The sequence below is a fragment of the Oncorhynchus kisutch genome, linkage group LG8, assembly GCF_002021735.2.
Source record: "Oncorhynchus kisutch isolate 150728-3 linkage group LG8, Okis_V2, whole genome shotgun sequence".
NCBI lineage: Eukaryota > Metazoa > Chordata > Actinopteri > Salmoniformes > Salmonidae > Oncorhynchus > Oncorhynchus kisutch.
The window spans coordinates 22678728-22690369 of NC_034181.2; the positions used below are offsets into that span (position 1 = coordinate 22678728).

Below are 11642 nucleotides of genomic sequence, written 5' to 3' on the forward strand. Positions count from 1 at the left end.
GCCACTGTCACACTAAAGGCACTAATATACAGTAGTAGAGAATAAGGGTGACACTGCCATTTAGGTCAATATTAGAAAGTGCTCAAAGGACAACAATTCAAAGATGAGGAAACTGTTTTATTGATTAATCAAAAGCAAATGAGGATCTGGACATACAGAAAAGGAGAAAATTCACAATGAATTTTTTAAAATCCTTTTTTAAAGAAGCACAGAATGCCAAAGCACAATAAGTATGTTTAAGTATTTAGGTGCAATTTGCAGGACTCCACATTCATAAAACATTTGGAGACCAGAACGAAATCTGTGTCACCTGTGAATACGAGAATGACAATACAATCCTCTCCATGAAAAAGTTGGTGCCTTTAATCAAGACTTTCTATTCACATTCAATATTACTCACATCTCTCATACTAAGAGTGACAATCTATATAGTAAGGGTGATTCCTATTCAATTTTGATTTAAAGCTGTTGATTTCTATATTCAGCTTTGCTGGCTGGCAGACCATTCTTTTTACAGCAGTTTGTAAATGGACCTTATTTTAACGGTGATAACTATCTTCATAGAGTTTAGCTACAGGTTCTTGCACATTCACATTTAGTAAGCTATTGATTACAAATGAGTAAACATGTCTTTGTTGCACTCTGCAGTAACCTCTTATGTACAGCTTGCCATTACTCTCAGACACCTTTAGAAAAACCAAGAAGAGTTCCAAGAAGTTTACCTTTCAGCTATTGTGTGAGGCCGACAGTCGTTAAAAGAGAAGTTAAGTGTGAAGACAACACAGAAATTACATGACGCACAAAAACATTGGTACCTGGAAAATTAACACATCTCTATTTATTAATTAAATAACAAAATAAAAACATGGAAAACTTCAGTGTATTACCATATGTTTGCTTTGGAGCCATTTGTTGGGTGAGCTGCAGTCCGATGGTGGTTGCTATGCTGTTGTCAGGATGCATCAACTTTAACCAAACTGGACAGGATGTGGCTAATTCTGCATGGAGACTGACTGGTCCATCGTTTCAGAAAATTAAGGCAATTCCTGAACTTAGAAGAAACAAAATAACTGGCAGTTGGTTTAGTACACACATAAAAAGTTGTTTTTGTGCTACTGACTGACATTTAAAAAAAATTACTTTACAATATTGACATTTCTTTTTACTTCTTAAAAACAGCTATTTTCAGTTATGTGAATCTTACCGACGATTCTATTCTGAAGTTTAACGAACATCTACTCAATGTTTTGGGGAGTGCAGCTGTATTACTGGTTATTAAAAAAGTTGACTGAGCTATGACACAGGTGTTTCACACTTACTATGAATAATATTAATTGTCAATTCAACACTCATACAGTACAAAGTACAGACTGAAGGAAACCTGGTTCTTTTTTTTCTTTTTTTTGAAAGTCTGAGTGTACATCACGACCCGACATACTGAGAATCTTGTATGTATGCAATATATAGAAGTAGTACCATACATCATTAATACAAATCTTCAAGACACTTGTGCATATTTTGTTAGGTACATGGTTTTGAGCTCTGGCATATTTAACCACCGTGGTGGCAGGGCTGTAGCCTATTGTTTCTGGCCAGGGGGGGTTAGTCTCGGTCAGGGCTTGGAGTTGGCTAAGGGTCGTTGAAGTGCCTGAGGCGGATGCGCTGGATGTAGCTGGCATGTGCAGGGCTGTAGCGGTTGGGGCTGGTGAAGTCTGGAAAGCCTGTGTGTCGGGCGGGACTGAAGCGGCCACCAGCAGGGGCCACCAGGCTGCTGACAGGAGAGCCGTGTGTGAGGGGAGAAGCCTGATATACCCTGGGTCTGCTTTTTACCACTGCAGAGCTGGGCCAGCTGAAAGACAAACAGAAACAATACCACCACCAGTCTGCATTTATTTGGTTGTTTCCATACGATAGCAACTGACATTTAAGCACTTGTCAATGTGTTTCCATATTTACAAGGCAACTTGCAGGCAGTGACAACTGTTCATATGCATGGAGACATGCATACCTTTGCATGTCTGATGAGGTGTACGTCTGCATTGTGCTTTTCCATTTCTGAATGCTGGGGAATTTCGAGGGGTCGATATCTGTGGCTTCTACTGCCGACAGGACCTGTCTGTCCAACTTGGTTGGTGAATCCCTGAAACAACAGACAAAACAAGAGAGGTAGGTTGAAGGGTTTGGCAGATTTGAATTCTGCTGTTGCTTGCTGACGTCTGTAAGCAGGAAGTTATCCCACTGTGCAGCTTCATTTTCCCCACAGAATACATAACAGCTCGCCTCTGCAATCAGCTCTAGTACATTATCCTTAATTATAAACTTGGTGGTTTCGACAAAACATTTATTTTTACTGCTCTAATTACTTTGGTGACTATTTTATAATAGCAATAAGGCACCTTGGGGGTTTGCGATATATGGCCAGTATACCATGTCTAAGGGCCGTGTCCTAGTACTCCGCGTTGCGTCGTGCTTAAGAACAGCCCTTAGCCGTAGTATATTGTCCATATATCACACCCCCTTGGGCCTTGTTGCGTAATTAAAAACCTCAGAACAATCACCCTAAACCTCATCACTCACCCTTCAATGAAAAGTCTTCTTCTGATGCGAGGTGGGGTCCGTGCTAGTAACTCATGGGAGTTGTCCAGGGACTTACAGGAGCTGGATGATCCTGAGCTGCTCAGATCCCTCCCCCCGTGATCCCACGACTTAGATCTGGAGCAGAGTGTGCGCCCTGACACGGTCCCTGGCCCCAGCACCCTAGTCCTTGGGCCCAGAGCCTCCAAGCTCTCCTCAGCCACAAAGTACTCCTCCGAGCTGCCGCTTCCACCACTGGCCCTGTCTTCCATCCATACCACCACCTCTCCCTGCACCTCCCCACTCACACAGGTCCCCCTCCACACCCCCCCCCCCCTGTCCCCGGCCTCTGAGCTACAGCCCCTCTCAAACAATGAGTCTTCATTGGTGTCACCCCCCAGCGTGAGACGGCCCACCCCGGATGCCAGATCGTCCCGAGAGAGTCCGTCCCTGTGCCCACCGTGCCTGTGTCCCCCGCTCCTCCTCCTCTCCCTGTCTCTGGTGGGGTTGTCCACCCCATCCTGCAGGGACATCCTTTCAAACTCCACCATCAAGTTGGAGATGGGCGACAGCACGCAGCAGGGGGATGAGGAGGCGCGGGGGGACATCATATCCCCGTTGTGAGTCCTCTCTGCCCCCGTGGAGGGGCCCAGGCCGTTGTCACAGATGGGCGAGAGGAGGCTTTCTGACACGGAGGAGCACAGGAGGTCTCGCTCGGCAGCTGTCTCGATGAGGTCATCGGGCAGGATGTGGAACTCACGGAGGCCCAGGCCGCCCACAGCACCCACCAGACTGTCCTTAGAACACGCCGAGGAGGTAATGCTGGTGAGTGCCGTGTTCTGACGGTTCTTCATCTCCTCCAGGCTGATGTCATCACCCTCGTCCAGGAAGGCCCCCACTGAGATGGAGTTGCAGAACTTCTTGGGCTTACCTGTAAATGGCAGAGAGGAGGGGAAACTGTTCATTTGAAGCACACAAGAAATGCATTTACTGGTCAATCTAAAGTTGTATGGGAGCATCAATTCAAGACCTTGATGGCTGTATCATCGCTCTCATTTCTCAAACTTGATCATCTGAATTCAATACCAGTACTATACAGTTTATCAATAGCAACTGGTGGGGATAACATTACCTGGGGAAGGGGTTCTGAAGCGGTTGCTGGTTTCGTTCTCCCCTGCCTCTTCGTGTGCACGCTGACTGAAGTCCTTCTTGTTGAGGTACTCCTCCAGCTTACGGAGGCCGTCTGCAGAAGACAGGTCTGTAAAACTCTCCAGGAAATCCCAGTACTCAGCCCAGGGGTGGCCCAGCTCTCTGGCAAGGTCTCTGTGAGGGAGGAGAACATAACACTGTGGTTGGAGAAGCTGGAAAAAATTGAACAAAGTTGTTAAACTTCACTCTTTCTAGACGTACCTGCCCACTTTCTCTGCTCCCCGGTCAGGGTCAGACTTCAGGATGTGCTGGAAGTGCCCCGCCCTGTCTCTTGGGGGTGTCTTCCATACCCGGCGGAACTCATCTGCCTGCAAGGGGGACACCAATTAATCTTACATATAGTGCACACGGAAAGTATCCAGACCCTTTCACTTTTTCTACATTTTGTTTCATTTTTATTTTATTTTAACGGAAATATCACATTTACATAAGTATTCAGCCCCTTTACTCAGTACTTTGTTGAAACAGGCAGCGATTACAGCCTTGAGTCTTCTTGGCACACCTGTATTTGGGAAGTTTTCCATTCTTCTCTGCAGATCTTCTCAAGCGCTGTCAGGTTGGATGGGGAGCGTCTCTGCAAAGCTATTTTCAGGTCTCTCCAAAGATTTTCGATCATGTTCAAGTCCGGGGTTGTGGCTGAGCTAATAAAGGACATTCAGAGACTTGTCCTGAAGCCATTCCTGCATTGTCTTGGTTGTGTGCTTAGGGTTGTTGTCCGGTTGGAAGGTGAACCTTCCACCCCATTCTTAAGTTCTGAGCACTCTGCAGCAAGTTTTAATCAAGGATCTTTCTGTACTTCGCTCTGTTCATCTTTCCCTCAATCCTAACTAGTCTCCCAGTCCCTGCCGCTGAAAAACATCCCCACAGCATGATGCTGCCACCACCATGATTCACCGTAGGGACGGTGCCAGGTTTCCACTAGACGTTACGCTTGGCATTCAGGCCAAAGAGTTCAATCTTGGCTTCATCAGACCAAAGAATCTTGTTTATCATGGTCTGAGTCCTTCAGGTGCCATTTGGCAAAGTCCAAGTGGACGGTCATGTGCCTTTTACTGAGGAGTGGCTTCCGTCTGGCCACTCTACCATAAAGGCCTGATTGGTGGAGTGCTGCAGAGATGGTTGTCCTTCTGGAAGGTTCTCCCATCTCCACAGAGGAACTCTGGAGCTCTGTCAGAGTAACCATCAGGTTCTTGGTCACCTGCCTGATCAAGGCCCTTCTCCCGATTGCTCAGTTTGGCTAGGCGGCCAGCTCTAGGAAGAGTCTTGGTGGTTCCAAACTTCTTCCTTTTAAAAATGATGAAGGCCATGGTGTTCTTGGGGGCCTTCAATGCTGCAGAAATGTTTTGGTACCCTTCTCCAGATCTGTGCCTTGACACAATCCTGTCTCTGAGCTCTATGGACAATTTCTTCTACCTCATGGCTTGGTTTTTGCTCTGGCATGCACTTTGGACTCCAATCAAGTTGAAAAAACATCTCAAGGATGATCAATGGAAACAGGATGCATCTGAGCTCAATTTCAAGTCTCATAGCAAAGGGTCTGAATACCTATGTAATTAAGCTATTTCTGTTTTTTATTTTTAATACATTTGCAAAAATGTCAAAAAATTGTTTTCGCTTTGTCTCTTTGGGTTATTGTGTGTAGATTGATGAGGAAATCTTCGATTTCATCCATTTTAGAATAAGGCTGCAATGTAACAAAATGTGGAAGAAATGAAGGGGACTGAATACTTACCGAAAGCATAAGGTATCAGTTGTTGTTTTTTATACATTTGCAAAAGTTTATAAATACCTGTTTTAGCTTTGTCATTATGGGGTATTGTGTGTAGATTGATGAGGGGAAACAATTATTTTATCAATTTTAGAGTAAGGCTGCAACCTAACAAAATGTGGAAAAAGTAAAGTGGTCTGAATACTTTCCAAATGCACTGTACATCCTGTGTTTCAACAACAGCTTCCCATATGGAAATATAATGAGCTAAAAAAATATAGAACTAAAGTGTAAAAATGGGTGATAAGAAGACAAAAAGTGTGCGAGTTGAAAGAGGACATGATATGACAATGACCTTAGATGGGCTGAGTGGGCCAACGAATGCCCTAACTGACATCACTGGATCCATGGGACTTCGTATGAGCCTGGGAGCCAGCGAATGAGTAAGAGTTTCTGAAGGCTCAGGTGACCAGGGAGCACCAATGACAGGCTGGGAAGAGTTGTCTGTGGCCCTCAGTAAGGGTATATAGCAGCGATCTGTGGTTGACAAAAGAGAAGGTGCCTTGGGGTAAACAGGTTGACAGAAGAGAAGGTGCCTTGGGGTAAACAGGTTGACAGAAGAGAAGGTGCCTTGGGGTAAACAGGTTGACAGAAGAGAAGGTGCCTTGGGGTAAACAGGGAAAAGAAGAAAAACACAAGTCCTGTGATTGGGAGGAAGTGTACTTACCTTCCAAATAGTCACGTATCTTCTGTTTCACCTCTTGGGTTTTGTTTTTTCTTTCACAAATAACCTGTCAGGAAACAGAAGAATTTCAAGAAATCCAAAAGTTATGTGGCTCATTGAGCAGTCATTAGCTAGCTTTTAAAAAAGTATATATCTGGATCAACTCACATCAGATGGCTTCTGGTCGTACTTGTTCTTGCAGTTTTTATCCGTATCAGGATGTGAACACAGGACATTCACCACTTCTGGACAACCAAACTTACAGGCAAAGTGGAGTGGTGTCTCAAATCCCTGCGACAGACAGAACCAGTTACACACATACACTATGAACAGAGGCAAGTAGGTCTGCACTCAAAAAGAAGCTTAATTTTTCAATTTCTTAAAATGATTTTGTCTGCACAGGGGAATCGGCTAAAAGCCTTGTCTGCACAAATATTTTGTCTAGAAACCTTCTTCGGTGTTAAACCTACAGTTAAATCTATCAGCAGGTACATATGGAGAAAGGGTGAGATAAGGAGACTCACAGCTTTGTCTGGAGTATTGAGGTAAAGGTCTATGATGTAACGGATGCGTTTCTGCAGCATGGCCTCCAGGTCATCTGGGTACATGAGCCTCATGAAGTCAGGATTCTCTAGAGTTTCCAGCAGGAGCTGGGCGACACCCGGCTGATTCTCCTTTGCTGCCACGTGCATCACGTTGTACCGGCACCCCTCCTAGGAACACACAGTGGACATTGATGAAGGAAAGTAGTGCAGGTCAGTGTTGGGTCACAACTTGTTTGTCACAGCCACAGAGGCCTGGCTTGAGACTGGGCTGTGATTAGAAACATTCATTTGGTTAGAAAAAGGAAAACTAATAGGATTTATACTGAAATTGTCAGAGTAATAGATCAGTTCTGTTAGAACATTATAACTAATTTGGTCAACAGAATTACTGAGTCATATCTGAAGGAGTCATATCTTTCTATGTGGTTGACTACCTATTTTTGTGATACTTCACTGTAATCATCTGCTGGCTGACTTCCTCCCTGACTCACCTGCACAACAGTGGGGTTGTCTCCAGAGCCAATGAGATAGCGTGGGTTGCTCCAGACCAGCTCACTGAAGGCTACCTCATCCCCCTTCTCCACAGCCTTCCTCAGCTTGGCTGTCAGATCCTGGCAGCGAGGGCTCTTGAAGCTGTTGGCCCTCTCCCTGTTGATGGTGTCTGCCTCCATGACAGGGACGTTGTCTAGTGCCACAGACAAGAGAGACGGAGACAACAGATTAAAACAGAGGTCAGCAGAATATGTGATAAACAATTTACTTGTTTAAAAATTTGGACAAGTCCAAGAAATTAAATGCCATCCAAACACCCTTGAAAAGCACTGACTTTGCATATTTTTCAAACGAATGTATTTTTTTGTAAGGAGAGATAATTGTCCTTTTCAGCCCAGCACTCACCCTTGCAGAAGACCAGGCCTGGTTTGACAGGGGAGACACATGGGGTGGATTTACTAGGAGAGGGGTAATAGTCACAGATTCCCTTGGCAAATTTCTCAGCATCGTCTCGATTGGCAAAGGCTTTAAAGCGAGCTCCTTTCATCATCTTCACAGCCTGAAGAGCCTCCTTCTTATCACCATACACGTGGGCCCTATCTGGAAGTGAGAGAAAATAATGTAAATTAAAAAAGGTATGTTTCTATAGGCTATACATAGCACTTCATATCTACCTACAACTAGAAACATTCCAGGATGTAAACTTGATTCAAAATGGAAAAGATCATGGTCAGTTATTTTGCCGACATTACACGCAAAGCAGCTCAAATTCTTACGACAAATTTTTTTTGTTGCCATGCTAATGCAGAAAGCCATAAGGTGACAGGTGCTATGGATCTCAACCACTGATGGCTCAAATCCAAAATAACCCCTGAACAGCATGATGTCATGGAGAAGCAACATCAAATGTTTGAATTGGACCTTGAGCGTAGTGTGACAGCATGGTTAACATACAGAAGATGCGCACTGCACTTTGTGTAACCCAATAGCTAGCCAGCCAACAGTTCTCTGTCTTCGCATTTCTGTGTGGGAAAATAAATAATGACAAATACACGTTTGACCGATTAACAGCCCAAAGTGTAAATTGCAGGGGTAGTTTACATCAGCCCAGGTGAAATAACAGTTTCTTACCATTTCTAGCCAAGACATCCTCCCATAATGGACACACTCCATAGAACATTGGTGACACTTGGGCCATCTTTGAAGGAGTCTCTGCTGTATACTGAGAGCCAGTGTCGTCCCTATTGATATTAAAAGGGGCCCTTGACTTCACTGTCAGGCCAAGTTCCTCTTCCTCTGGGGGATTGAGCCCCATTCCGTAACCAAAGTCCATCTCATCACTGACAGCCTTAGGAGAGTCAGTGCCAGTCGCTGCTGATGTAGCACATGACGGCACTGGTTTGGCCTGCTCTGCAGCACTGGCCGCCGCTGCACTACTGCTTGTGGCTGGGCCTGTAGTGGTGGCATTACTGCTGCTGTCTGTCTCTGTGGTGCTGCTGCTGCCCTCGGCTCCCGCCAGGACACGGGCCAACTTCCTCTCGAAGATGGCACGGGTGGTGGCCGTGATTGGACCGCACTTGAGGTCGGCCCTTGTGAACTCCTCTCGCAGCTCGTCTGCACTCAGCCCTCTCAGCCTGCTCAGAACCGCCTCCATGCTTCAGCTAGGCTACCTGTGTAGTCAGAGGGTAACACATAGTATGATATCACATTCAGATACAAACTGCTGTGTAATGATAGTGATAGTAAATGTTTCTATTTTGATTGAGGTACCTAGTCACCTCAATCAAAACGTCCTATTTTTTGGGGCGGATAAAAACTTCATTTGTTCCAACAGTAAAGTGCATTATTCTCATGATTCCTGTAATAGAAGTGTCTGTCCTGCCGCTGTGCCTGCCTGATTCGCTGGGACCGGATGCTGTAATGCATGAGCCTCTCACACTCTCTCCCCTTTCTCGTGATTGTATAACATTTCAAAATGCAATTGTTGGAAAAAACTACTTTGGAGGCAACTCGTTGTTCATATTAAAGAGAGGAGGGTCTCAGTTTTCTGAAGGTATAATATATCTGATATGGCTTTGAAATACGGAGCGAGAGAAATTGCGCATCGGCCATGCCGAGTAAACTACGCCTTAATGCAAAAATGTTTTAGGACATTACATTTACCGTTAAATGAATACATGGCTACTAGCAGTAGGTGTTATATTTAGAGTTAGGTATCTAGCTAATGTGTTTTGAGTTTCAACTTCCCCAGGTGGTGAATTAGAACCAATTGAATGAGGCCTATATATATCATATTAGTGCACAAAGAGATTAAGGCAAAAAATTATTCTACAAATTCTGGAGCCCTACTTTCATTAACCCAACATTCATAATCACTGGATTAAGTTGCATGTCAACATATTTTGAATCATGCATTACTGCTTGGACATATGTGTAACAACGTATTAATTGAATATCATCTCAGTAGTCTATTACACTTCCACATTGTATATAGACCCCCCCTTTGTTTTCTACTGTTATTGACTTGTTAATTGTTTACTCCATGTGTAACTCTTTGTTGTATGCTCACACTGCTATGCTTTATCTTGGCCAGGTCGCAGTTGCAAATGAGAACTTGTTCTCAACTAGCCTACCTGGTTAAATAAAGGTGAAAAATAAATAAATAAAAATAATAATAATAAATGAAGCATTGTGAATTACTTTATAAAATGACTCAAACGTATTCTATTGTGTGACGCTGGTACCACCAACTGAAAAAGTTCTATGTTTGTCTGGAACCCAGCCTTTTGAGCTAATTGACAAGTGCACCTTACTCCCCATGATCCTCGAGACCGACCATAAGTAGGTCTCTGCCATTAATGGACTGTTTCAAAGCATACAGACAACATAAATTCACAGCCTGACTCTGAATATGATAAAACCCCGAAATACACTCAGTCAGCCTTACTTGATCAAACAGCGAAGTAACGCAAGTCTACATGCCGCTTGTTTTTTTTTGCAGGTTCACAAAACATGCAAGCCATGAAAGGAAGGGGCGATTCGAAAGCTTCGCACACAAAAAACGCTCCGATCAAAATCTAGATTTGTACGGAATAAAGCACGTTAAAAGCCTTTTGCGTTCGATGTTTTTAAACTTCCTAGATTTCAGAGAAATCAGGGAATATTTCCAATCACCGTCGATGCAATCCTACTCATGCTCACGCCCAAGTGCCAGTCCTAATATCTATTTTTGTGCATTAACAATCTGATATCTCATGTCTTCATAGTGATGCTATTGATTCACGCTATCTCAACACATATTTGATGACAAAAGTCGTATCTACCTACTTACCAGACATCATCTTAACTGCTTATCGTTCATGATCTGAAATGTATTTTAATATTCATCTGGGATAAACTGTTGAAACAGACACAATGCTCAAGTCAAGACCGTCTGGAATCGTCTCATTGTTTACAAGACATTGTGCGCATGCTCACTTCCGAGGGAGGGCTTTCGTTAGCGAACAGTTCAAACCAAGCTAGTAATGGTGGTGTTGCTAGAAACAGTTCACTATGCAAGCAATGCATTTGAAAGGCAATAATGAAGTGACATTTGACACCTACCTATATGTAAATGCAGTGCGTTAACTGGGTTTAGGCAAGCACGATTGAGTAATCTCATGTCATTAGCTAGCTGGCTAAATTAGTATGCTGACTCGCTAGCTAGTTACGCCGGAAGTTTAGCTTAGAAGACGCTAGCAAGCAACCCACTTTCCATAATATAAACGTAGGTAGCTAGTTATTTTGGGACATGCTGCGAAAAGTATAACCCCACCAACAACATAATATCATTTTAATAAAAAACACCAACTATAGCTATGTAAATTAGCTAACCATGTAGTTATGACAAGTGCGTGACGAAGGAACAAGCTAACTAGCCCTACAACCAACAATTAGTTAGCTGTGCTATATTTAGTAAACAACTTGGATAACGCATTAATATATTTTATTAATGCAACGACTGGAACGTTTGGACATGGAAATGTATATTATTCTGTAGTATTTGAAATGACAACAAAATGAACGTTAGCATGCACACCTCCTTGCTCTCCACCTGCCCTCACCGCGACGCTTTCAAACTATGTTGAGAAAGGACCCAGGTTTTGATTAACATAATGCCTGATCGAAATTGAGACTACTGTGAACAGTCTATGACTGCGTACTATGCTAGCCAGACAGTCTGGAAAAGACCGAGCAGAACAGAAATCCTAGAAACAATTCGATAAGTACCTCCAAATATATAAGATATCTTTGGAAAAGACCGTTTCGAGAAAAAAAAATTAAGCATGGGATCAATTCATTTGACTAATCAATTATAAATACTACAGCCTACCCATCAAATGTTAGGGAA

The 11642-nt window shown here is 43.6% G+C and overlaps 1 protein-coding gene across 2 annotated transcripts; it reads right to left on the bottom strand.

Annotated features, from left to right (window-relative positions):
- Positions 1-96: 96 nt before the first annotated feature.
- On the bottom strand, positions 97-11548 carry LOC109896061 (ankyrin repeat and LEM domain-containing protein 2). 2 transcript variants are annotated; one of them, XM_031829862.1, is made up of 13 exons: positions 11331-11548; positions 8384-8922; positions 7658-7852; positions 7252-7445; positions 6740-6928; positions 6384-6506; positions 6219-6282; positions 5847-6028; positions 3985-4091; positions 3707-3897; positions 2578-3505; positions 2009-2140; positions 97-1849 (listed from the first exon to the last, which is right to left on the bottom strand). In XM_031829862.1, the coding sequence occupies exons 2-13, from the start codon at positions 8904-8906 to the stop codon at positions 1630-1632; spliced, it is 3048 nt and encodes a 1015-aa protein (XP_031685722.1). In that variant the 5' UTR covers positions 8907-8922; positions 11331-11548; the 3' UTR covers positions 97-1629. The 2 variants fall into 2 exon arrangements, with proteins under 2 accessions (XP_031685722.1, XP_031685721.1); XM_031829861.1 differs by lacking the exon at positions 11331-11548 and adding an exon at positions 10584-10731.
- Between the last annotated feature and the right edge of the window lie 94 nt (positions 11549-11642).

Bases quoted from the DNA above. Each gene is read 5' to 3' on its own strand.
- LOC109896061 (XM_031829862.1), bottom strand. From the start codon at position 8,906: ATGGAGGCGGTTCTGAGCAGGCTGAGAGGGCTGAGTGCAGACGAGCTG. The intron at 6,929-7,251 runs GTGAGTCAGGGA...GTGTGTTCCTAG, and splicing joins ACAACCCCACTGTTGTGCAG to GAGGGGTGCCGGTACAACGT. The intron at 3,506-3,706 runs GTAATGTTATCC...TGCCATTTACAG, and splicing joins CTTCAGAACCCCTTCCCCAG to GTAAGCCCAAGAAGTTCTGC.